General features: G+C 40.6%; 1 protein-coding gene across 3 annotated transcripts in view; it reads left to right on the top strand.

Moving 5' to 3' along the window:
• The window catches only part of LHFPL6 (LHFPL tetraspan subfamily member 6), a 231476-nt gene extending 207431 nt beyond the window's left edge, over positions 1-24045 (top strand). For all 3 annotated transcript variants that reach the window (XM_054701608.1, XM_054701609.1, XM_054701610.1), the window contains exon 4: positions 23727-24045. In XM_054701608.1, the coding sequence (XP_054557583.1) occupies positions 23727-23845 (119 nt within the window). In that variant the 3' untranslated portion in view covers positions 23846-24045. The remainder of the gene's footprint in view (positions 1-23726) is intronic.
• The last annotated feature ends 3381 nt before the right edge of the window (positions 24046-27426 follow it).

Here is a 27426-nt window from a genome sequence, read left to right as displayed (position 1 = left end):
GGTAGAGAAAACCTCTGAATGCCACCTACTTTGCATGAATAGGAAACAGGAGATTTCCTTTTGCCCTTTCTTCTCTCCCCATGACAGACTTTCTGAAGTTTGGATCAGCATGTGCTTGTCCTCAGGGAGGATGCTGTCTCAAAGCACACAGTCAGCATGATTTCCTGTTTGTTTGTTTGTTTGTTTGTTTGTTTGTTTATTGTTGTTGAGGACAAGCACTATGTCCAGGGAGATGTTTCCATTCAGTGTTTGGCATTTTTCTTTCTCTGTTGATTTGAGGCTGTCTTGGCTGTTTCGCACAGGCCTCAACTTGATTATAGGCCAGCGTTCTTACTGCTTCCTTGCTGTGGTGTGTTGCTATATTAATTAGCAAGTTATAATGAATCTCAGATCCTGTTACTTGTGATTTTCATTACTGTACCATGGTATTTTTATATCTTCTTAACAGTATGGGCCAAGATTTAATGTCAACTTAAACTTAGGAGAAAACATTTGCCTCTTTCCTAGTGGTAATAATTTATGTTCTTAAATGGAAAAGCCTGTGTTTTAACTTTTGCCATTCTTTTTAAAAATTTCTCTAGATTGAATAAAGAGGGGGAAAAAATGAAAACTGGTATTGTGTTTGGATTAAATGAAGTCTCTGTCCCAAATGAGTATTTGGGGTTTCTAGAATTCTGTTTCTTCAAGTTGCTGTTATTTCTGCAGACTGTGATCTTTTGTTTAGAAAGAAGAAAGACTTAGAGAGACACTGAGGCATAGAGATCGCCAGGCCTATTCCACCCAACTTCTTGTGTTGTTTGTCTTTTCATGGTTACAATTCCCTCTGAACACGAATGCAGCCTGACCTTCAGGGAATAAGTTATGTACAGATTATGGAGCAAACTTGGCTGAGAACCTCAGTCCAGGTTTGAGACCCAGGGTATGCACACAAGGGGAAGGATAGCTGGGTGGGGCTACTCCATGCTGGATAGCTCTGGAGCCTATTTTCAGTGACATCTACACTGCTCATCTGCCACACCCTGCCTCTGCCTCTTCTGAGAATTTCAGCTTATTTTCTGCCTCTTCTCAGAGGGGATAGTATGTGGGTACAGCTTCCTCCCAAGAACTGGAAAATGTTGTTGTAGGGGCAGGATGGGCACAGAGCAGGTTATCTATGATCCGAGCAGACCTGCTAAAGGAAAGTTCTGGAGCCCTCAGTGGGTTTCTCAGGCTTTTATTGAGCTTTACATGTAGTGTGGCAAACAGGTACATGGCAGGCAGGGGTGTCCAGGGGCCAGGAGATCGGGAGGCCTCTAAGGCCCCAGCAAGTCTTCACTCTGGGCTTCTCTCTCTCTCTCTCTTCTGGCTTTCTTTCTCCCCTTCTCTCTCCTGTCTCTCCTGCTTCTTCTCTTGGTGACTATCTCAGTACTCCTCCCATGGCCCACAGAAATAAACAAGACAGCTTACAACAATGTACCAACTGCATGTGCTCCATCAGGCAGGGCAATCCTAATGGTGGGAGGGCAGAAAAGCCTGAAAACCATTTACCCTACACTTATGAAAGCTCAAATCCTCCTTATTGTAGAAAATGGGTTACTTTCTTTCCATGCCATTATTGAAATATTGTTGCACCCTTTATAGCATATCCTGAAAGAAACATTGTTCTTATTCCCACGTGGAAGATTATTTAAGGAGTGTATTTCTTCAGTTAGCCGATGAACGAATATTGAGGTGCTTGCAATGTGCAGGGCCTGATGCTAGGGGGCCATGGTCATGGCTTCAACAATGAGTTTGATTAAATAGACACTCTTCACTGCCCTTGGGAAACTTAAAAACTAGCAGGAGAGGTAGATGTTCAAGAAAGCAATGCCCTTGGGAAGGTGTTACAAATGGAAAGTGCTGGGCACTGAGTGGGCATTGTGATTGTCTTGCCAGTACTATCCCTGCCTAGCCATGAGTCTAAGCCAGAGTTTGACAAATCCTATAAAGAGCTAGATAGTGACTATTTTCAGCTTTATGAACCTTGTGGTCTCTGTTGCAGCTACTCAGCTCTGAGCTGCAGCGTGAGAGACGGTTCATGTCAGAATGGCTGTGACTGTCCCAATAGGATCTTTTTTCTCTTCTTTTTGTATTTTTTATAAAAATGGGCAGTGGCTCTGTAGTTGAAAGATCCATGATCTCTACCAAATTATATGCCTGACCTGCCAGAAATGGGTTCATTTCAAATGTGGGTTGCTTTTCATCTTTTCATCCTTGGATGCTTGTCAGGATCTGGGGCAACCCAACACTCTGCACTGAGCAGCCCCACCCAGCTAATATGCTGTGTAAATACTACAACTTTCTTCTTGCATGTTGTTGAAGTGGCCTCATTGTGACTTAATCTTTTTTTTTTTTTTTAAAGATTTATTTATTTATTTATACAAGCACTGGGTACAGTCAGAAGCACGGGAGGGTGAGAGAATTCACCAGAGCCAGAGCGGGGAACAGACCAGGCAGACTGACGAAATACACTGCTGAGGGGAGCAGCGGGCAGCAGGAGAGGTCTGTTTGCCATGTGGGACCCTCGCTGGTGCCTGGAGATCAAACCGTTGCTGCAGAGGCAGCGGGAAGCTTCGCAGCCCAGCGCTCAACCGCTGCTCCACCAGCCACCAGGGGAGGCCCTGTGACTTAATCTTGCCCATCCACCTCCTAACACTAGCTTGGAGTGGGAAGTTTTAAGGACATTTGGGCCAGTGAGTCCGAAGATGTTATCAGAGGCTTCTGAGGAAAATGAGATACAAGCCCAAGAGATAGACCCCGGAGCTATGTTCTCCCTCCCTCCACCAGGTGGAATTGCTGGAGGGAGCAGCCACTGGGGTGGAGGTGGGTGTAGCAAACAGCCTTCCCTAGAGCAAACCTTCCCTAGGAATTTCCAACCTTGCTGACACACAAGGATTCATTTCCTTATAGGGGATTAATTGGGCATGTTTTCTCTTAACTTGCAGCTGATAGCAACCTGAATGGTGTTTTATTTAGTTGCATGTAACAATTTAAGGAGACAAGAGGTCATGGAGGCTTTCTAAGGAAATATTATTTTTAGCTGCGCCCTGAAGGGGGGGCCTCCCTGGTGGCACAAGTGGTTAATTCACAGCACTATGAAGTTATCAGCAGCCATTGCAGCACAAGTTCCATCCCCGCCCAGGGAGCAACCCACATGGCACAGCAGACCTCTCCTGAGTCGCCTGCTGCTCCCCTCAGCAGTGTACTTCGGTCAGTCTGCCTGTCTCTGGTGAATTCTCTCACCCACCCCCTTCACCTCTGGCCTGTACCCCAGTTCTTATATGCATAAATAAATAAATCTTTATTAAAAAAAAGGGGTGCACAGGGATGTGTTTTAGGATGCCTTCCAGGGAGGGGTAGGTTTCCAGAGAGGACAGGAAGAGAGACCAGGAAGGATCCTAAAAGCAGCCATACTGGAGATGGTGGATGTCTTGGGGGGTTACACATTCTCCCAGAGAAAGAACATTTAAACTGAGTTCGAAAAATATAGTAGTATTTACGCAAGGAAGGGCTTCATAAAAAGCCCAGATTTATGGTTGTAATGTAATGTAGTATGAGTTTAGTAGAGTCTACTTTTAAAAATGCTCTCTTTCCTTAGAAAGATATAGGGGAAAACCTTTTTACAAGCCTTATAAACAATTTTATAAGACTTATTCATTAGTTTTCAAGCATTTTAATTTTATTAAATACAGAGCTTTGAAGCAGTTTTGCAAAAATAGATCAAAGAATGTTACTCTGCTTACCTTTAGATCACACTTATTTATGAAGAAACAAGGAGCAGATATGAATTCTCGCTTTTAAAGCAGGGAAATAAGAGTCTAAACAAGCTGCCTAATGAATTTCTAAATCCCCCAACTAAAATTGTATAGATTGTCATGATAGTAGCTCTTACCCTTTAGCATGAGAATTAGAGACTTGTTGAGAATATTGAGATTTTAATTTCTATGCCCCAGAAATTATAATTCTCTCATTTGTGCTTTAAACAAGAGCTCCAGGTGTTTCCAGGACAGGCAATCAGCAACTGAACTTTGAAAAAGAATTGCCCTACTTATAAAGGAAAAGTATTTTTTTAATATTTTTTTAGAATTGAGTTTAACAATGATTCATTTTGTTCTATATGAATTATGCTTCTTTTGCTTTAAATAAGTATCCAATTCATACTGGTTTAATCAAACAAAGAAAACATTTGAGAATTCTTATTACAAAAGACCAGAGCTAGGGTAAGACTCAGACCTGACTGACCTAGAGGCTGAAAGATGTTGTCCAGGGCCTGAGTTCTTCCTGAACTCCCAAACCTGCACAGTTTCTTCCCAAACCTGGGCCCTGCCTGCCATGTCAAAGTTGGCTTCATCCTGAGGCTAGCTCTCCCCTTGGTCGTGAGATAACTGCATTTGACAGTTGTGGCTCTAAGCATCTTTGTTTATGACCAACCTCTCTCCTTAGTCTAGTGGGCCAACTTTGTCATGTCAGCTCTCTTGATGAATAACTGCTACCTTAAGATACCATGTGCTCATTGGCTTCTTATAGGTCAACTTGGATGTGTTCAGAGTTTCACTAATTGAGAAGTAGTGGCATTTGTAAGCAGGAGATGATGCCAAGAGAAGAAAAGACATCTTGGTCTGTCTTTTGTGGGAATTTGGTATCCCACACTCCCTCCATACTGAAGTCTATGATTCACAATGGTGATTTAAGTTATTACTTTTTAAGAAAACAAGCTAGTGAAATGATAAAGAGATAGTACATGTACAGGATCTTCATATAACAAAAGTCCAGTAGATGTTGCTATTACCACTCACATTGTACGTACAGGACCATTTTAAAATGAATATCTGTTGATTGATCTTTATTTTCCCTTTTACATTCCATAACAGCAAGTTTAGATTTACACGTTAAGCATAAGGTCTTTATAATCAGGTTGTCCAATTGATTTAATTTATGGCTCAGAGATGTTTTCATCCACCAAAGACTTTTCTAATTATATCCTTATGATCAAAAGTAGTGTTTCAATTAATTTGTCTTGCTAATTTGCCAAGTAAATTTGAGTGATTATTGCTTTCATTTCACTATTTAATTTGATTAAGAAGCCATCATGTTTCCTGTTCTTGAAATTATGCTCCTGGCTTCTCAAGAACAGTATCATAAACTGTAAAACTCAGAGCCGCTCAGTGTTGGGTAAGATGAGCGTCTGTTTCTTCTATATCTCAACGCAGTGAAGTATCTTCTACTCTAATCAAAAAATCACCATCCCACATTTCTTTGGTTAGATCTGCTTAAGCTCTTTGACTCCTGACTCATGTTTTCTCTCCTTTCATATCTAACACTGCGTGATTTGCAAGTTATGGAAAGGTCAGTGGATAAAAATGGGAACAAAACTAAAGCATTTCTTTTTTGAGCTCTCTCCAGCTTGATAATTAGTGGGTGCTTCTTAAACTGAGTGACCCAGTGTTCCTGATGGCCACACAGAGGCTTCAATTTTTGTAGACAATAGGAGAATCTGTTATCAACTTCTGTGATATTTAATAAAAGAAATATCACTTTGGGAAGAAGTTAGAAGATGGCTATGACTTATTGGATTTTTGAGGCTATTTCATGCTCAGGTCAAGTAGGCCCCAGAGGCATGTGCTCCGAGCATCCGAGTGTGTGTCAGAGCAGAGCTTACCAGAGGGGCTTACAGACAGCAGCGGAGTGTCTGACCTCAGAAGAAACTTCAAAACACTTTGTGTTTCAGGTCATTGCATAAAGTGAATCTGTGATCCCATTTTGAGGTTGTTTGGGAGACTAGTTTAAGCAGTAAAGTGTTGAATGTGCATTGAGACTTAGTCTAATTCAGTGTTTAAGGCGGTGACAATGTCCCTCTTCTCCCATGGCTGTTAACTGGACCTGTTCTGAACTTTTGGCACTGAAGTGCAGACACTGGAAGTCATTTAGAAGACCTGAGTCTGTATTCCCTCATCTAACACAGGGGATGATGGAGGAAATTCGGAAACTGCTGTGAGTTAAACCATGACCAAACTGGGCAGATCCAGGGGACCCCTGGGAACATGCTGGAGAGTGACTCCAAATGATGCTGGGAAACTGCCATGGGCAGAAGAAGCCCAACTTGGCCAGTGATGACGTGACCAAGCCGTGTCCCCGGACCTCCATGGCAAAGGCACTACCTCAGCTTTGCTGAGCACTTTCTAGCCTTCTTAGGGGGCTCTTTTCATGAGATGAAGGGTTTTCTGCATTCATCCCAGAAAGTGGGGACAAGCACTAATTCATTTCAGGAGTGTGAATTCAATCTGCCCATTGTGGGAGGGTCCAGGTAACTAGAGTAAAGCATGAATATTTCTACTCTAAGTGTAGCTTAGTAAACACTTGTAGGCCTCTGTCAGAAAATGTACCCTATTCTTTGTAACTGTAGTCCAGTTGTGTCTGCTTCTCTGAACACATCATTGCAGGTTCCAGATGAAACTAAGGGAAAAGGTGTTTGAAACTTCAGTGCCCATGTCAGTGTTAGCAGATTTTAAAATCGCAGTATTTTATGGAAATCGCAGAATTCAATAGGTCTATTTGTTGTTTTTTTTTTCAACAAATATTTATTGAACACATTCTTGGTACCCAAAATTGTGCCAGGTGAATAAGAAGAGACATGAACCATGGATAAGAGAAACATGATCCTCACTGCCATATCACATACTTGTCATCTATCAAATATAAAAAGAAGAGAAGGCGGGTGGGAGGAAGAGGGAGAGAGAGAAATTGAGTAGAAAGGTGCAGGGAGGAAAGAAAGAAGAAAGAAACTGTATTGCTGATTTCTGATCACTACCAAGGCATCTGTAATCATTTTTGTGTATATTACTTGGCCACTGATATCCTGGGGAGAATTGTGGTGCATTGCTCTGTAAGGAAATAATGGCTTAACCATATCCCAGAATAAAAGAAAGGAAAAAAAAAAAAAAACCACTTCAGGTCACAGTTTAAAGAACCAAATGTCCTGATAGATTAAATAAAAATTTTCTTTAAATCCTGTTCTTGCTAAAGTCTTTTCTGGTTTGCTCATTTCAGAGCAGGATCATTCCCACTCCTGTATTAATGCCTTTTTAAAATCTAATTCAGTGGCTTGCAGCAAATTGCAGCAGTGATTGCAGAAAAAAAGAAATTCTCTTTAAAAACTTATGGGAAATAATATTTATTAAGCTATGCCCACCATACTATTGGGAATAATATGCTGGTTCTCTCTTAATAATATGCTGTTCTTGATTTTTTTTCCATTGTTATCCTTTTATGAAAAAAGAATAGATACACCAGAGTGGTATAGTGTATTTAAGGAAGTTTCGGGAATTGAACTGGCTCATTCTGGTCATTCTATTGTATTATTTGCTATTAACCATTTACCAGTATGTTCCATGTGAATATTAATCTGGGGCTAGAAAAGCACTAGTTAAAAAAAAAACCAGAAACAACAAATGTTGGTGAGAACATGGAGGAAACTGCACCCTTGTACAATTTTGGTGGGATTATAGACTGGCCCAGCCCATTTGGAAAAGAGTATGTTGGTTTCTCAAAACATTAAAAATAGATTTACCGCAAGATCCAGCAATCCCACTATTTGGTTATTTATCCAAATGCAAAAACACTAATTTGAAGGGTATAAGCACTCCTGTGCTCATTAGAGCACTATTTACAATAGCCAAGTTACGGAAACAACCTAAGTGCCCAATGACAGATGAGTGGATAGAGGACAAGCTACAAAAAGAGATGAAATTTTGCCATTTGCAACAACATAGATGTAGCTGGAAAGGGTATGCTAAGTGAAATAAGTTAAAGGGAGAAAAGCAAATACTGACTGATTTCATAAGTATGTTGAATATAAAGGGGAAAGGTAAAGGAACAGACAAAACTAAACCAAGAAATATGATGTAAAATTGAGGTTTCCAGAGGGGAAGGGTGGAGTGAGGGATAGGGGGAAGGGGCTTCAGTGGACCATGGAGGCAGATTATGGGTGCTTTGGTGAGGTCTGTGATGTGGTAACATACATCTGAAGAGGTGTGGACCTGTTGCCCTAAATCTGACACATTGCTGTAAATCAGTTTACCTCCATTAAAAAATGTTAAGGAGAAAAGAGAAAGCACTCATTTTAGATATAACTGTTTTTGATGTTTAACATCCCTTCTCAGGAATGAACGTCAATTGGTTATATGAATATTATCAGAATAAAAGGACGATTCAGATAATGTTGCTGTATGAATGTCATCTTCAAAGAATCTATTGATTCTATTTTTAAATTTCTTGCTATAAAAATATTTGGGATTAATCTATTAATTAGGAAGAAGAATTTGTCCCACCCTCCACAAGCTGACTCCCTCTTACAATGTAAAGGATTCCCCGTGGGAAGTCTTATCCCTATTCCCTTCCTCAGGGAGATTGTCACTGACAGATTTATCTTAGAACAGTCTCTTATCCGGTTGCATATTCTGAGTATTAACACTGAAGAAAGATCTGATGTCACTGGGAGATTTGTCTACATGAAATTTAGAGGAGAGTCCTTTCAACTCTTATGGTTCTTAATCCCAGGAGAAATATTTTTGCACCAGAACTAAGAATTCTAATTAGTGTGCTCACTGCTTTGTGTGTGACCTTACCATTTTTGTCTTTGTTCCATATGACAGGTAGAAAGTATCTGCAATTTCTCAACATGTCTCTTGTTAGGAAAGGACCAAAATTAAATATTAATGCTTAATAATCCATCAAAAGTGTTTTTTAATAAAACCAAAAATATAACAAAATAATCAAAGGCTGATATGACATCTAACCAGGTGGAATGTTGACAAATCCAGTTAATGTAGAAGAATTGAAGAGAAATACTCAGTGAGTAGAAGGGTCAGGAAATCTCATTTATCAGATCTTTTCAGAAGATTCCACATAAATGAATTATTCCAGAAAAATTTTTGTTCCCCTAAAAGAGTAGGAAATGAGAAAAACATGCAATGAATTTGAAATTCCGTTTAATTTGCCAAAGGCTGTTTGATTCTGGGCAAGTTATTTGAGCTCTCAGAACTTCAGTTCTAGTCTAAAAGGAGATGACAATACCAACTTCAAATGCCCGTGAAAACTTCAGGACCAAGTGCCGTAGTGGAAGGTACTTTGCACATGGAAGACAGTCAACAAATAGTCTCTCCACTCTGCTGTAAACATCACCACATTTCCTTTTTTATCATATTGAAATTAGTTCGAAGATACATACTTTTCCATCACTGTAGGTCAAAAATAAAAAACATATTAAAAATCTAGACAAATGCCTTTTTTATTGTTAGTGGTTATGCCATCACTTGGAGTCATTTCTAAGAGCTGTGAATGTTATAGTGATGTGCCCTTTTTCTAAATTACCAAGACAGAAAAAGTGTGAGTTTTTTCTGGTTTTGTTGTTGTTTTATAACAGTCTTCTGCCACACTGTCAAGAGTTATTCATTGCAGTTATTAAGACATTCCTTATTCCTTCACTTCCTATTTTCCTTCTTTTTATTTTTTATTTTTTTAAAGATTTTATTTATTTATTTTGGCCTAAAGGACTGAAGAAGCCAGAGGTGCGGGGGGTGAGAGGATTCACCTGAGACAGAGTAGGGAGCAGAGCAGGTGTATTTACTGAAAGACACTGCTGAGGGGAGCAGCGGGGCAAGACAAGAGAGGTCTGCTGTGCCATGTGGGTTAGCTCCCCGGCTGGGATCAAACTCAGAGTGTTTCCAGGCCATTGTGGTGGTGGCACTGGGAGTTAACCCCTAGGCTACCAGGGAGGCCCTGTTTTCCTTCTTTTTAGTTGAATCATCATAAATCATCCTAGAATCATGCTTTAAAAGCATACAGCTCCTGAAAACTTTTATGTCTTTGAAGCTCTGGGTGTGTGTGCTCTGGCCACTTTTATTTTTTTTTCACCCTTGATTTGGGGCCGTGCTTTGAATAGCTGAAGTTCTCAGCCATACGATATCTAAATACAGAAGCTACTTGGGTTAGCAACTGGATGTTTTGGTGATAATGGTAAATATATTCTGTGTATGGTAATCCTGTACCAGGGGTGGATTTTAATTTAGGGTTTCGAGACCATTCAAAGAGCTGAGAGTCCACAAAAAGACTCGGGTAATTTGTTACCCCACTGAAATTATGTACAACTTGTGTGTGTGTGTGTTTATAAGACAAGACTATTCATTGTTTTTATTTACTATTCCAATAAATTCTGAAGACTTAAAAACTCTGACAAGCAACAGCTGACATCTAACTTTGGAAATTCTGGAGACCTAATCACCCAACAGTCCTTAGTCTCCCCAGGAAACTTGAGGGCCAGTGAGCCCCTTCACTTTATTTCATTATCTATGAAAGTGTTTGTCAGAGGGATGTTATCGGGAAAAAAAGTTTCTGCTTACCGTAAGCATTATTGCAAAACATAGTCTTCTACACCAATTCTAATTTGAAGTAATATCTGTGAAAATAAGTGTTCGACCTTCCTAACCTATTAAATGTGCTTCCACTTAGAATCCTAACTGGTTTCATTAGTGCTGCTATTGAAGACAATTCTCCAGTATGTCTTGCAAGCACTTGATTCCAAACTATTTTCAAAGGTGTTTGTATAGTGAACAGCCTTGGAAGACAGAGAAAATGAGTCCCTCTGGAGCAGAAGACAGCCTTGTTTATTGTTTAGTATAATAAAGATAATGTCTCCCTGCGCGGCAGAGTTTGGGCGAATTTGCTTGCAGCCGGTATAAAAGATGTAGATTCCCTATGCTTGAGAGCCCTGAAGGGTGACACGGCCCGCCATATTTGCAGCCTCAGCCCCTGGGGGAGGTGAGGCAAGTGGACAGAGGAAGACGCAGCCCTCCATCCCTGACCGAGCCTCCTATCTTTCGCCGTGTCCATGAAATTGTGGTGGTTTCACTTGGTAGCTTGCAAGTAGGATAACATTTCAGAGCAGTCACAGTTATTGGCAGCACTATTGTAATGCCTGTGATTCATTGTTAAATACTTCAGAATACACAGCAAGCTGTTTGTTAGGGGAAGTCACACTAGGGTGTGCACCCCAGACTGGACACTCAAGGCTGCTGGTGTAAGTGTCCTGTTGTCCACGTCTTTTTTTAAAGATTTATTTATTTACTGATGCATAGACAAACTGAGGTGTAGGCCAGAGGTGTGGAGTGGGGGAGGGTAGGAGGATTTACCAGAGACAGAGTGGGGAACAGAGCAGGTGTATCTACTGAAATACACTACTAAGGGGAGCAGTGGGAGAGACAGGAGAGGCCTGTTGCACCATGTGGGTTAGCTCCCTGGTTGGGGATCGAACTCAGGCTGTGGCAGTGATAGCATAATTGTGCTGAGACTTAACACTGGTCCCTGTGCCACCAGGGAGGCCCCTGTTATCGACGTCTTGACTGTCCCTAGAAGCTTTACTACTAGTATAGCAATTGTCAGAAATGCATTTTTGGGAAAGAATTAGTGTTTCATTGAGTCTGAATAATAGTCAAAATGTTTAATGACCAATAGGCCATGACCAACCTAAACAAAAATGAATACAACTCACAGTGGGGCCCCGGAAGGGCCCCACTCTGCCGGCAAATTCTTCGGGTTCTGGGACATGAGGCAAAGAGTTTCTACAGTTCTCAAGGGAGAGAAGGAACAATAGGGCACTTGGGGCACCTGGAGCAGTGGCTGTTTACCAACAAGTACAGAGGTACCTATCTTGATGTTCTTAGCAACCAGTTCAGCTTTACAGAAGCATTCAGTGGTGCCCATGCTGCCCTTAAGAATGCAGCCAAGGCTTGAGCACCCCTGAAAGGCTCTCTTTTCAGTTTTTGATTTGAAGGATTTCTGGTTGTGCTGCTAAGAGGTATATAATTCTGCCCCGGAACTTTGCTACAATTACCTCCAGTGGTTCTTTCATTCAAGGTAATAGTCCAAACACATAGAAAGATAAAGAACTAGGTTTGAAGTATCTCCCAGAATAGATTGAGCTATTTTGTGCCTGCTTTTTGATGGCTGTTTATTTAATAAGTGTCTGTGTGTGTTGCAAGCTTTGGTCTGAGACTTTCTTTCATTGGAACTTGGAAATGAGGGTAGGGAAGTAACTATCCTTCATCATCCCTCACCCTTTTTCAGTTATTATGGTAATTTACCAGAGTCTCAAGATAGTGCTTGACCAAATTGGATTAGGTCTGTTCCCAAGAGCTGCCTTACAAGCAGGGAGGAATCACACGGTGAAATCTCTTGAATTGAGGGCAGCTAACCAACATCAAAGCACAGCTTCTGCAACACATTTCCACTTAACTGGATGCAGAGAGTATGTTCACAGGCTGCTTGGTGGCTGATGGAAGCCTGACGGGTACAAACGGGAGAGGGGAGATAAAATGCCATCGGGATGGAATGCAGCACCTCTTCTTGCGGGTTTATTGGAAAATTGGCTTCAGTCACAGGTCACACCGAGGAGTAGCAATTACAGCCAGTCTGGGTCCTTTCACACCCTCTTTGGGGACGTCCATGAATCAGAGGAGCTGAATTTCACATGGTAGTTTCAGGCTTTATAAATAGCAGCTACAGACAGAAGCCAAAGGATCATCTTTATCACCAGACACTGAATAAAGCCCCACTGGTTATCTTAGCTTCTTCCCCCACATGGAGATCGGGTTCTGTGTCAGTTCACAGCGTGACCACAAAGGCTACCAGTACATGTTCTGTATATCCAGCCAACGTGTGTGACTTATCATCTTAACAGTGACATTATCTCTAGTGAAACCTGTAGGATGGATTCAGTACTGAGGGACAAGCATTATAAAAACTCTGCAAGCAGAGAGTCAGCTAGCCAGACAGCATAAGGAGGGAATATATGTTAACAAAAATAACCACCGGGCCACAGGACAGAGGTCTGTGTGATTGGTGTGATCACAAGAATAGTTTAGATGCTGTTCCATGCACCATAACTTTCTGACCCTTAAATTGAAATTTAATCACATTTCTGCAGGAACAGGGTATTTTTATTTCCCATGTTGTTTCCTTTGTATTGCAGGAATGCTGTGTAGGCAAAACATTTTTGCCACCCTTTTCATGGTTTCATAATTCCTACTGGGATTTCAGGATGAGATGATGCGCAGCCTGGAACAGGGTAGAGTTTAACAGGAAGGAGCCTGAATGCAGCAAAAGCAATGACAGGGTCTGATGTGGTACAAAAGGGAACCCCCTTGGAGTCCAGATGTGAGAGGAAATGGATGAGCCTTCCTTCCTGTGCAGCCACACCAAAATCACCTGGGGGTCTAGCAAAGAAGGCGTGGAGTCTTTTTTTTTTTCTTTTTAATTTATGTATTTTTTACATCATTGTTCATTTGTAAGCAATGTTTGCTTCACACACCCCTCCCATCCAGGTGTAGTCCCCATAGAATTTCCTTTAAGAAATTTCTTGCTTCCTCATTTTTGGTGGTGAGGCTGCTCCAGTACTCCCTGCACACCGAGGCATACTAAATGTTTCAAGGAAAGGCCGCTCAGTACTCAGGAGAGTTGAAATTTGTCCTAAACCTGCAGATGAGGGAGCAGGGAAGTAGAAAGACATAGTCAGCAGAGCACATTAGAATCCAGAGCTACAGTTCTTGAGGAGAAATGCTGGTCTGTCCTCTGCAGGGCTCTCTGGATGCTTCCAGGCATCAGGATGGCCCCTGCTTCCTGGGACATTCTGTACAGACCCGGTGCCTTGGATTTGAGGGGTTTTGCCATCACATTACTTTCCCACTCTCTAGTCCTTGGGGAACTACTCCCGAGGGAGGTGGCATTCCAGAGATCTGCTTGTGGGCAGCACCCCTGGAACACATCCATGGGGCTACGTGGAGTGATATTAAGGGGGCACCAAGCAGCACACAGGACAGCCCTGAGAAACAATGAGAGCTCATTCTGCACTGTAAATACACAGTGCAGCTTGAAAAAGAGCCACACCTCACACGGCCTCTGCCTAGTCACCTCCAGATTATTTTGTCCACTCAAATTTGGGTGTCCTTCTCTTTGGACACAGAGGTATCATCTTAACTGCTTCTTCCATTAAATTCATGATGTTTTGTATATTCCTGGTGAAAGATTTAAAATCTGCTTTTTTCTCATTTTTTTGTACTGGCAACACATTTGCTCATTAGCGTCACCAAAGAACAAATGAAGTTGGTTCCATGGCAGACCCTTCTTGTTCTTGGTTTCAATACATATATGCAAACAAGGTATGGGAAGGTGTGGATAGATTCAAGAGGAGAAAAACCTCTCAAACTTTTGTCTGTGGCATTTAAGCTATACAAGTTTTTCTCTATCCATGGACCCTTCTACCTTCCTGCTGTTGTTGCTTATAAATCATCAAGGAGAAAATCTAATCAGCTTGCTTCTTCCTAACACAACTTAACATTTGTCTTAACATGAACATTTACAGATAACAGAGATGAAAGCCTTTCTGCCTTGATAAATTGAGTCAGTTGAGTTATTATATCTGCACTCAGGCATGTATGGCCACAAAGCTGGAAACTCAGTAGTGACCTCCTGAGGAAAGAAGTCACCTGGGAACCGAGCGGCTCAGGTTCAAATGCAGAAGTTAGGAAGGGAAGGTTTTGTGTCAGGTGGCATCAGTCAGAGGGCAGGAGTGCCTGAGTTCCCACTTTGTGCTGAAAGTCCATAGGGCACACAATGGGCAGCACCATGACAAGAACTCCGGGTAGGAGCGAGGGGGACATGGTGGCTCCCACCAGCTGCTGAGGACACACAGCAGGACAGTGGTCCAAGAGGGACAAGTGTGCCCAGGACTCGGGGCCCTTCCTCAGTGCAGCTCAAAATTAAGGGTGGGTCAGAAACGCCCAGTTTTTTTTTTCCATTTTGTTTATTTTATGTATTTTGTACTTCATTTTTCATTTTTGCACAATGTATGCATTTTCATCTTGGTTATAGTCCCCATACAATTCCCACCCCCCTTGTTTTGATCCTACTCCCTCCTTGCCTGCCCCTCTGCCATAGTGTGTCTCTGGTTTACAGTTGCTTATTGATTTTGATTTTTAATTTATTTTAATTAGTCTTTTTCCTAGTACTTTATTTAGGTTTTCTAAATTCCTGCTATGAGTGAGACCATCCGGTATTTTTCTTTTTCTTTCTGGCTTATTTCGCTGAGCATGATCCCTTCCAGCTCAATCCATGTTGCTGCAAATTACATGACTTTATCTTTTTTGATTGCTGAGTAATATTCCATTGTGTATATGGACCACATCTTCTTCATCCAGTCATCTATTTGTGGGCATTTGTGTTGAGAAACACCCAGTTTTGAAGGACAAGTTCAAAACCAGGTTCTCGTCCAAAATGAACCAGTCAACTGAATTAATCAAGCAAGTTTATTGGACCTACATGCTCTTGAGGACTGGCATTGCCAAGAAAATGACAGTTGGTTCCACTGGCTCAGGAATTAGAGGCCAAGTTTGCAGGACACAGCTTTAGTAACTAAAACTATGCAAGGTTGCACAGGGATGTGGAGTCTTCTAAGACTGGGGAATTCAACGGAAGAAAAAAGTGTGTTTTATTTCTTCTCGCATATAAATTCTAACAAAGACAAGTACTGATTCCAGCTTGCAGTCTAGGAGCCACGCCCCAAGAGACTCTCAAGTCTTATCTCTGCATGGACAGAATTCAATATTGAGACCAGAGTTAGACAGAAAAGCAAAAGATTGGCAGCTCTCCTCCCAAAACTGCCCGCCCGTGACTGTGCAGGTCTCTCTTTTAACAAACCTGTCCCTTTCAGGGGCAGCTCTTCCTGCCTGCTTGTGTCTGTGTGAGAGTCTTCCCTTTCCATTTTCTCCACCATAATAAACCTGCCATTTCAGATATATATATAAAAGAAAAGCAAGAGATTTATTGTCAGATAAGGACAGGAAAGCCCTCTGAACAGAGAGGGGTCCCAACTGTGTGGTTGCTGAAGGGCCAAGAAGCAGGAGTATGGGGGGCAAAGGGTGTGGGTTTGGGGTTTGGACATCTCGGCAATGTCTGTTGTTGATTGATTGAGGTCCGTGGGGTCTCCTTTTTTTTTGGTTATCTGGTCCATTTTCCTGGAATGAGATTTTTCCATTGCTTCAGTATTGTGTGGGCTTTTCTGGGCTTTTCTGAACACCAGTTTTTACTGGATTGGAGCACCCTGACCCTCACTCACTGTCTGTGCCCAACCTCGCTTCTTCATTCAGTACTACCTAACAAACGAAAAGAATACATTTAATACAGATTTTCCTAATGCATCCTCCAAACACAGGAAAATGCACTGCAATCATTTGACCCAAGTTCAAGCTTAAACTTCATCATTTATGTGAGACATTGGGCAAGTTACTTATTTTTCATGTATCTTGATTATCTTCATTTTCAAAATGGAAATCAAATGGAAAAGTATAAACAAATTTCCCTCTCTACTTTCCCAAAAGCATCATGGGCAAAATGATTACATGATACACCACTTCTAAACTCTTTAGGACTTACCTCACCACCTATACTGTATTGTATAAGTATTCATTTCAAATGTCTAGTCTTGCACAGCTCTAGTACCTGATATCCATTCAAATCACGAATGTGTATTGATCACCTGATGTGGTCCAGCATCTTATAGTACCTCAGGAAATGGAGCCAAAGGAGGCAGACATAGTGACCTACAGTAGGCTCTGAAATGATAATTGACCAAATTAATTAAAAGGCAGAAGTTAATTTGCAGAGTCCTCAAAAAGAGGAAAGGATGACTGCAATGCCACTGTCACGTGTAACTCTGGGTTCTTTCTACCTTTCCTCTGTCACTAATAACTAACAGAAGCAGCACTGAAAACTAATTTGAGCCACCCTAGACTATCACCACACCTGTCCACCCACCCCTGCCCCAGGCGTCCTGGAATGCCGCCACTGCATCTTTTTCCACCGACTTGGCAGGTGGCTGCAGTTTGCTGCTTTCTGTCCCATTAACCTCTATTTTATCTGTCAAGAATAGTATTCCCCATTGTTGAAAGCAGCAATTTGCCAACCAAGTGAGCTTGGAGTCATGTTTGATGGAGCATTACAGAGAGCAAAAGGGAAAGTTTAAGTAGATTTGCTTCTCTAATTTCCTGAAAGAATCACAGACAAAACTTGCCCTCTAGTAAAATGCTTTCTGTTTGCATTATAATAAAATACATTTATTGCTGTGACAGGGGACGAGGGAGGGCATGGAAGAATAGCCTCCTATCTGCCCATTTCATTTGGTTCTCTTACTACTCTTAGACTATTGTATCTTTTAAAACTTAGATGTCTCCCCTTTCTGTATAACTTAATGTACTCAAGAGGACTTTTATCTCCTATTACTGTAAAACACGGTGCTAATGTCTTACTTTTGGGCATGTGGGTTATAACAATGGAATCATGTTCAGAGAGAAAAAATTCCACTTTTCCTTTTCCTTTGATTAGTTCAAGCTATAGTGTCCAGCTTGTGGTTAGAAAATCCATAATCTCTCACAGAACTCCATGTTTTTACATATATAGTTTTATGAGGAAAAATAAATGTCCTGTCTGATTTGATTCAATTTAATGTCCACAAATCATATGTGTGAAATATATGAGGGTGGTTTCAAAATAATGCAACTGATGTGATTGGTACTTTAGAAACAGTCTTACTAGAACATAAGCTGCTTAAGACCAAAGACCTGGGCCTCCCTGGTGGTGCAGGTGGTTGAGCGCAGCACTATGAAACTGTCTGCAGCCTCTGCAGTGTCAGTTCGATCCCTGCTGGCCGCAGAGATACCCACATGGTGGGGCAGACCTCTCCTGTCTCACCCGCTGCTCCCCTCAGTAGTGTGTTTCAGTCGGTCTGCCTGTTCTGTTCCCTGCTCTTTCTCTGGTGAATTCCCTCACCCTACCGCATATCTGACCTGCACCCCGGTTCTTGTATAAATGAATAAATCTTTAAAAAAAAAAAGACCAAAAACCTTTCATATTGTGTTTACTGCTGGGTCTCTACCTCCTGTAACATTGCAACCTGTTAGTAGGTGCTCAGGGTTTATTTATGAATGTTGAATTCCTCACATTTCTATGAAACCGCATAGATGATATCTTGGAGAAGTTTTCAGGCTTCAAGTTCTTACAGTCTGGAGGTTGTCAACACCCAATTCCATCCCTCACTTACACCCATGGTGTTGTCATCTCTTTCTGAGCAATACTTTAGCCATAATCCAGACATACCCACATTTCTCCATTGTGTTTCCCACCCTGGCCCATCCCACTTAGCTCACTCCTGCTCATCTGGTAGGTCTCAGCCTAAATTTCACTTTTAATTGAAGGATCGCCTTCACCACTCACACTATATTGGATCCCTGGCGATGTGCTGTCTTAGTATCCTAAACTGCTTTCTTCAGAGCACATATCACAATTTAAATTATGTAATTATTTTAATACTTTCTCCCTTGACTAAACAATAGCTCCTTGATAGCAGGAAGTATATCTATCTTGTTGCCAACTAAATCTCCAGTCCCCAGTGACTCCTAGACAGAGTGGGAATTTAATAAAAATTTGTTGAGTCAATAAATGAACTGAAGAGCAAGGGAGGGATGGAGAGAGAGAGAGGAAAGGAATAAACAATCTGGGGTTGGATGACATAGTGTTTCCTTAGGTTTGCCTAACTTTGACACATCTTGATCTTACTAGAATGATCTTGACCATTTCTTGCTTTGTAAAAAGTATGTTTGTGTGTATGAGACTAGTTTGAGACTAGTATAGTAAGCTGGTTGTGTTTCTACATAATCCAAAATTTTAGAATAAGTTAATATTAAATTACCTTTGATCAAATAATTATGTATTTTGTGAATTATTTAGTAAATGAAGTCTTCATATCTGAAATAGAGGGGTTTTTAAAATCATACTGAACATTAATCACTCATTTTGGATCTTAGCCAGTTGCTGAATTTTAACCACAAAGTATATATAAATCACATACATAAACATGCACATATAGGTGCAATTCATGGCAATATATTGTAACATCCTCAAACAAACCGTCCTTCTACTATGGTACATTTTTAAGTATCTTTATTTAGTTTCCTTTCTTCCCATTTTCATCTGATAGTCGGTTTGATGAGTGGACTACTTGTTTTATGACACAAAAAAGAAAGGCTCTGGAAATAGAAAATATTAGAAATGACACGGACATACTTCCCAAGACAAGGAGGTGGGTTGGCCCCAGGAAGATGGCAGTGCAAGGAGAGTGTGAGACACGCTGCTCCAGCCCTGGGTCTTTTGAGGGACAGTGGAACTTGGGTGGGTAGGTGGGTTGTTAACCTCCTTGGTCCTCCAATAGTTAGTCTTTCGTAGCTACTTTTTTCCTCTTTGCCATTATTTTTTTTCATCTCTGTCTATTATTCTCAAATAACTAGTCTCACCAGCTACTCTTTCTCAACTAAATGTCCAATAATTAAAGAATTATGTTCTCTGCTTTTCATGTGAGTTCATGGAACTGTGGGGAGTCAATACCTTGTTATTAATGAACAATTGATTCTGTTCTGTTATGAGCTCTCTGCTGAATGGACTGACCACAAATTTTGCTGACTTTTTGAAAGGTAGTAAACCACTTGTCATCTCTTAGCTCTTTATCAATTCTTCCTCCTAGATTTATTTAATTCAGATAGAGAATAATTCAAAACGGAGATTATTCCCAAGACTCAGAGCCCCTTGAGCCTATGGTATTCAGCAAATCCGGTCCATGAAAGGTATTCTCTCCCACTTGAAAAATCCTTTTCCTATCTATCAGTATTAATGGAGGTCACTGTGTCAGTAAGACTGCCCTGAGATAGAGATGTGATCTTTCAAGATCTATTATCTTGTTAAATTCAATATACTATGTATGAGGCTATAAATGCATAATCAGTTGGGAAATTCTCTTCCAAAACTTAGTGCCAAAATAAGATTAGAGTTACTCTTAAGGTAAAATCCAAGATTTACTTTGTCTTTCAAGATCTGGTGTCTGTTTCTTTTCTATCTGTCTTTTTTACCTCAACATTTATCTTGGAGCTAAGCCTGTCGCTCTCCCCAACTGATGCTTCCCTTCTAGTAGAGAATGAATTACACACACACACACACACACACACACACACACACACATACATACCCCACATGCTCAGTATTTACAAATCATGGCAAATCAAGGGAGGTGAAAGGTAGGGTGTGGGAGGTATCCTTACAGAGGTATCATTTGAGAAGGAGGCAGCTCTCCAATGACCTGGAAATAGAACTTTCTGGGTGGAAAGAATGACGGTGTAAAACACCCATGCTAGCAATAAGCCTGCTGTAATCCAGAGAAGGCAGCAGGGTGTCCAGAAGACAAGAGGGAGGTGGCCATGAGGTCTGAGAGGCAGGCAGATTCAGTTCATTTAGGGCCTCCTAGGCCATTGGAAGAAGATTGGATTTTTGAGAATTGATTAGAGAGTTTTAAGTAAGAAAGTGACAACAGAATTTATTTTTAAAGAGATAGCCAGCTGTCTGCTTTGCTTTAGATGATGCTGTAAGTCGAAGCAGAGAGACAGGAAAGCTCTGTCAAAGCAAAGAGACAGGACAGCGGGTTAGACTGCCTGGGGGTGCTGTAGGCATTCAAGAAGTGGCCAGACACAGGATAAATTTTGGAGAGAGAGGCAAAGGACACATCACTTAGTAATTGTGGGTCCTTGGGCAAGTTATTGAAGTTTCCTCGGCCTCAGTCTCCCATCTGAATGACGGGATAATACTCACACACCCACACATCATGTTCCACATATGAGGATTAATATTTGCTCTAGGTTAAGCTCTTCTAACAATTGGGAACAAATAGTAACCAATACCTGTTTGTAGCTTTTTAGTTGTTATTATTGGACATGGGAAGGGAGAGATCAAGGATGGCTCCTAGGTTATACACTGAACAGCACAGCCTATTGTCTGACTTCACAGGCAATGCCCTAGAGTGCTTTTGAGAAGTGAAGGGCTTTGACATAATTTTGCAGCTATTGACTAATGGTGACCACCGCCAGAGATTCCTGTAGTATGTCCCTTCTCCTTATCTGTATATAGCACATGCTAACTACCCCTCTGGTGAACTTCAGTAAAGATAGGAAGTTAAATTGCCTGCTATACGTAATAGTCTCTGTATGTTTCAATAAAGAAGTTATTAATGAATAATGTAAAAATGACTGTCTTGTGTAAAAAGGATATGGTTTTAAATCTACGGTTTTGATGTTCAATGCGAAAGCCTTGTATCTTGACGTATGTGTTTATGTCTAATGTAATATATAAGAAAAGGGAGAAAAATGGCTGTTTTGGAGCATGTTTTAGTAAGATTGTAGGATTGACTAGAATTAAAACTAGAGCAGAAAATTACAGTGTTCAGTGAAAAATATAGAATTATTTCCTTCTTACTGTGTATGCAAAAAGAATAACTTAGATGCTGTTAAAAATTAATTTAAGGGCCTCCCTGTGGTGCAAGGGGTTAAGATGCAAACTGTGAGGCTATCTGCAGCCACTGCAGCACAAGTTCAATCACCGGCCAAGGAGCTAGCCAAATGGTGCAGCAGACTTCTCCCAACTCACCCACTGCTCCCCTCAGCAGTGTATTTCAGTCAATCTGCCTGTTCTGTTCCCCACTCTGTCTCTGGTGAATCCTCTCTCACACACACACACACACACACACCCCGACACTTCTGGCCTGTACCCCAGTTCTTGTATGCATAAATAAATAAATCTTTAAAAAATGAATTTAAAAGGATCAATAAATGCAGAAGCCCCAATCACTAGCTCATACAGGCTTTGGGGATCAGTGACTTTTTATTCTTTAAATATGACACCCAGGTTTGAATTATGGCTCCAAAGGGCATCTTGCATGCTTCAAAGTTGTGACAACCATGAATAAAACTGCTATAAACATCCACGTGCAGATTTTATGTGAACATAATTTTTTAGTTCCTTTGGGTAAATACCAAAGAGTATGATTATTGGATCATATGGTAAGAATATGTTCAGTTTTGTTAAGAATTGCCAAACTGTCTTCCACTGTGGCTGAAACATTTTGCAGTCTCACCACCATTGCGTGAGAGTTCCTATTGTTTCACATCCTTGCCAGCACTCGGTTGGATGAAGTTGTCAATAGATGTCAGTTGTACTCAGGTGATTGATGGCGTTGTTGAGTTCAACTGTGATCTTTCAGACTTATTCTAGCTGATGGGTCTGTCCATTTCTGGTAAAAGGGTGTTGAAGTCTCTAACTGTGATCAGGATTCATCTATTTCCCTAGAAATCTGTCAGTCTTGCTTCACATAGAGGCTCTATTATTAGACATATCTGTATTAAGGACTATCATGTATTCCTAGAGGATTGATTCTTTGGTAATAATGTAATGCCCCTCTGTATTTGTGGTAACTTTTCTAACTTTGAAATCTTCCCTTGCTGAAATTAATATAACTACTTCTCTTTTCTTTTGTTAACTATATTTTCAGCATTTCAGTATGTTATTATTATTAATACTAATTCAGTTGCAAGATCAGAACCTATTTGAACCCTTGTCGTTATGTTCTCCTTCACATAAAATTTTAACCTAGGGATTAAGTCTCAGCACTATCACCACGACTGCTGAGTTCTATCCCTAGGCAGGGAGCTACCCACATGGTGCTGCAGGCCTCTCCTGTCTCACATGCTGCTCCCCTCAGCAGTGTATTTCAGTAAATAACCTGTTCTGCTCCCCACTCTGTTTCTGATGAATTGTCTCACCCCCTGCACCTCTGGCCTACACCCCGGTTCTTCTACGCAAAAAAAAAAGGTAACACCATAACCAGGATATCGCCTTTAAAAAGAAAAAAAAAAAAGAAAAAGGAAAGAAATGTTAACATAAAGGTTAACATTTATGTGCTGACTCCAGAAGAATTTGGGAGGTTATATTCTCTAATTCAAATAGTAGTGTGTTACTTTTTTGGTTAATTCCACATAAATAGCAATATTCATTTTTGCATTTATCCTCCAAATGCGCCTTCTCCTTAGAGTGGACCTTTGCAGAAGGACTATATATTTTGAATTTGTTTCTATGGTACTTCATTAAATGTATGATTTGGGGTGATTTAAGTTAAAATTAATATCTTCATTTCTCCTATCTCATTACTGTCATTCCTTCTTTATTTCAGCCAGGGGTGTGGGGCTTGGAGGAGGATAGGTATCTTCTTAGCTAGCAGGAAGCATAGGTCTTGAGGTTCTTCTCAAATGCACACAACTATTCTAATTTTCTTCAATCTTGAGATAGCTTTCAGCTCATGTTGTCAGTCCATTTAAATGATTACACCATATTTCCTTTTTTTTTTTAAAGATTTATTTATTTATACAAGCACTGGGTACAGTCAGAAGCATAGGAGGGTGAGAGAATTCACCAGAGCCAGAGCGGGGAACAGAACAGACAGACTAACTGAAATACACTGATGAGGGGAGAAGCAGGCGCGGCAGGAGAGGTCTGCACACTATTTGGGACCCTTGCTGGTGGCCGGGGATCGAACCGGCGCTGCAAAGGCTGCGGGAAGCTTTGCAGCCCAGCGTTCAACCACTGTGCCACCAGAGGAGGCCCTACACCATATTTCTATTGGGTATTTCAGTGACACTTCCATACAACAGAAACACATACTGGTAGAAATAACAGAGCTTGCGCAAAGTCATCCTGATCTGTGTCTGTTTTCTCTTTCACTCCTGTCTTGCTAGGTAAGTGTGAGATCGGCTGGGCCTACTACTGCACTGGAGCAGGCGCTGCCACCGCCATGCTGCTGTGCACATGGCTGGCTTGTTTCTCAGGCAAGAAGCAGAAGCATTACCCATACTGACAAGGAGCCACCAAGACCAAACAGAGGAGATGATGGACTGAAGGGACGTGGAGGGACTGAAACATCCAGCTGCTTTCAAAAGGTGGAATAGTGGTTCTGAAACATACAGTGCAAATGAAACGAAAGACGATGGACTCAGAAATGTTATATAATGTGGAAGGGTAGTGCAAGATTTGGGGAAGAAATGGAGAGCATGAATGGTAGAGAAAAAGGGACCAAAGGCTAAAAATATTGTAGGGTGTTGGGTGTTTCTGTTTCACAGAGTATTATTAATGTAGAATACACTTACACACACACAACAAATCTATATATGCAAACAAGGCTTTGTTTTGTTTTGTTTTTTTAAAGATGAGAACTCAGAGAATCAAAAGGGCTAGCAGAAACAGTATTATGTTGGGAAGCAGAGTATCCCCCAGAAGTTCCCTGTAGGTCACATGCTTCTGAAAGCACACGTGCACACACAGATGTATGCATTCACACTCATGCCCGCACGCAAACATATACATTGTCACACAGATGGCACACACAGACGGCATGAGGGTTTAGCAGTACATTACTCCTCTGTTTTCTTTTTAATATAATATACACTTAAATGCAGTATTACTTCTTTATAAAGCATACATTAAACCTAATAAATGGACCAATAAGCCACCCTATCAGTGTTTTGTATATCCTGCATAAACTGTTTATACCCTTAACTTGGTTTCAGTGTTTCATGCTGACCTTTAGAGTTAAGACTTTGTACTTCCATATTATTTGAAAATATGCAATATTTCTGATTAGCTTCTGCTATGATATTCTTATGAAGGGCGACTTTCTGTCCACCATTAGGAGAGAATTCAATTGAAGTTATGAGAGTTATAAGAGACATTATCCAGTCATTAGATCTTACTTTCTTTTGTCCATTATCGTACTGTGCTATATCACATTTATTTCAATATTCATTTTGTAAAAAGTAAAAAAGTGCTATTTTGTTTGTATTTGAAAAGCTCTGTGAATAAATTTTCTCTTTGATCAATAGCTAAATGAGTCCTAGATGGATTTGGCTTCTTTATGTTATGGATTTGGCTTCTTTAATTTATGAAAAATCACCTTTCAACTCCAACAGTCTGTACATTTCCTTCTCCTTTTATGACTTTAATTAATTCACTCACTAAGCATCTAGTCAATGGTTCTAGGCACACAAGGCATTAAAGGAAAGACATAGTTCTTGGTTTTAACTCAAATACTTTGCAATCAGAATTCCAATTTCCTGTTTATGGAACTTCAATCATGACAAAACTCATATGAGAGAAAAAATTCAAGTCTATTTGGAGTAAGCTTGAGAATATGGGCAATATCAACATGTGGTTTAGTGCAAGCGTCAGGTCTCATGGTTCAGGACGAGTCTGAGCCACCTGTCCCCTTATGATGACAGAAGGTCACAGCTGCCACTGTACCTTCTACAAGCTGCTACATTTCTTCAGCATTTCTGTGCCTGGGGTTAATTTCACAGCACAGGAGCATGGCCATCTGAGAAAGGGTATCTCACACTCCTGCTCCCAGCAAAAAGCCTGAACTGAAGACTTGGAGATTCTGATGACCATAACAGAACCAGGTCTTTCAGGAGCAAAGGTTGCACGATGAATAGTGGAAATGTTCTTTTATTAACCAACACTGAGTTGTTGCAAACAAAAATAATCCTTAAAACTTCATCTTTCATTAGTTCTCAAGTTTAGTTTTTACGTTTTTGAAAATGAACATTTTGACTAGTTATACATTTTTTCTGTACATGGTTGTCATTTTAACTTGAATATCTGAATAGCACACTTGCTTATGGGCCTCCAAATCATGCAGGGTTCTCAAAGAGTCATGCTGCCCTGGAAGAAGAATGTGAGAATCTAGCCAATAAAATTCTAGACTTTCTGAGGTTTTGTTGCTATGGAAAAAGTCACTCTGCTCTCAGATGCTTAATTCATAATGTACTGAATGTCACTTGATTGTGTGTCATTGTCCACTGAGCAGGGGCTTCTCCCTCTGTGGTTTCCTGCAGAGAGGAGAAGATTACACTTTGTTTCCTCAATTAGACCGTCATTTTTATGTACTGCTGGTGATTTTCAATTTTTTTTTTACTGTACCTTCCTGTCAGAATAGTTATGACTTCTTAGCGTCCATGATGAAGTTGGAGTTCTCTATGGAATTCATTAAGGTGTAATTTCTTGGACAGATTTAATGATGCCATTGTTGTTTTTATATAGTCTATAGTATTTTAGACACTAGTTAGCCTCCCTAGAATAAAAAGCTTCTCACTCTGACATGATGAAGTTGAGTGGCAAACTAAGTTCTGACTGATCATATGGTTTTGGGGGAGTTTAAGATATCCCAGTACTTCATCAGAAGCATCTAATTCTGAAGGATTACAGATGCTGCTTTTCAAATGGAATTCAGAATTCAGAATTCAATAAAATATATGAAAAGCCTATCTTTAGAGGTTTCCTATTGATGTAGACTTAGAGGGCAAAAAAATAAGTTCCATTTTTACAACCTCATAATGCTTTCATTGTTTGCACAAGCTTGTGAGTGAGGTAAGAGAGGAACTTACCCTGTTTTCAAGAAGAGAAAATGATGTACGAAGAAATTAATCAATGAAATTTGACTCTTCCAATTTTCAGCATACACGTTTGTGAATTTGGATAATAAATAGTTCTTGAGTACCTGCTACTTGCCAAGCATAACACTGGGTATAAAGCACTTGATAAATCACAACTCCTATTATCAAGTTGACTCTAAGTTTGTGGAGAAAAAGGAACAAGAACACCAATGATTACTACATCCTGTGTGTGATATCAGTTGTCTCAAAGACAGGGAAGTTCTTCCCAGATAAGGAATTCTCCACAAAGAGAAGAAAGATGATAAATTCCAAATTTCTGTTTTTTAAAAGATATCATTGGGGCCTTCCTGGTGGCGCAAGGGGCTGAGCACAGTGCTATGAAGTGATCCACAGCCTCTGCAGCACGATTTTGATCCCGGGCCAGGAAGCTACCCACATGGCACAGCAGACATCTCCTGACTCACCCACTGCTCCCCTCAGCAGTGTATTTCAGTCAGTCTGCCAGTTTTGCTCTCTACTCTGTCTCTGGTGAATCCTCTTACCCCCCACACCTTTGGCCTGTACCCCAGTTCTTGTAGGCATAAATAAATAAATCTTTAAAAAAAAGAATTTAAAAATATATCAATAAATAAAAATAAAAGATACCATGAAGAAAATAAAAAGGTGGGACAAAGACTGGAAAACATTGATACCTGCCAAAGAACTTCTACTCAGAATATATAAAGAACTCCTCAAATGAATTAATAAAAAGACAACTCAATGTTTTAAATGGGTAAATCTTGGACGGGATATTTCACAAAAGAGAACATACAAGTGTTAATAATCACATTGAAAATGTGTGCAAGATCATTAGTCAAGAAGGAAATGAAGCCTAGCGGCACAATGAAACACCCCTTAAAATACACTAGAATGACTAAAACTATTAACACGACCGCATTTGCCAGAAAATGCATGCTTGGAAAGCCACTAGGTAATTTCTTATTAACCATAG

This window comes from Talpa occidentalis, unplaced genomic scaffold (assembly GCF_014898055.3).
Source record: "Talpa occidentalis isolate TD23 unplaced genomic scaffold, MPIMG_talOcc4v2.1 talOcc4.5, whole genome shotgun sequence".
NCBI lineage: Eukaryota > Metazoa > Chordata > Mammalia > Eulipotyphla > Talpidae > Talpa > Talpa occidentalis.
Note: the sequence above shows the minus strand (reverse complement) of the source record. Positions and strands in the feature narration are given on the sequence as shown.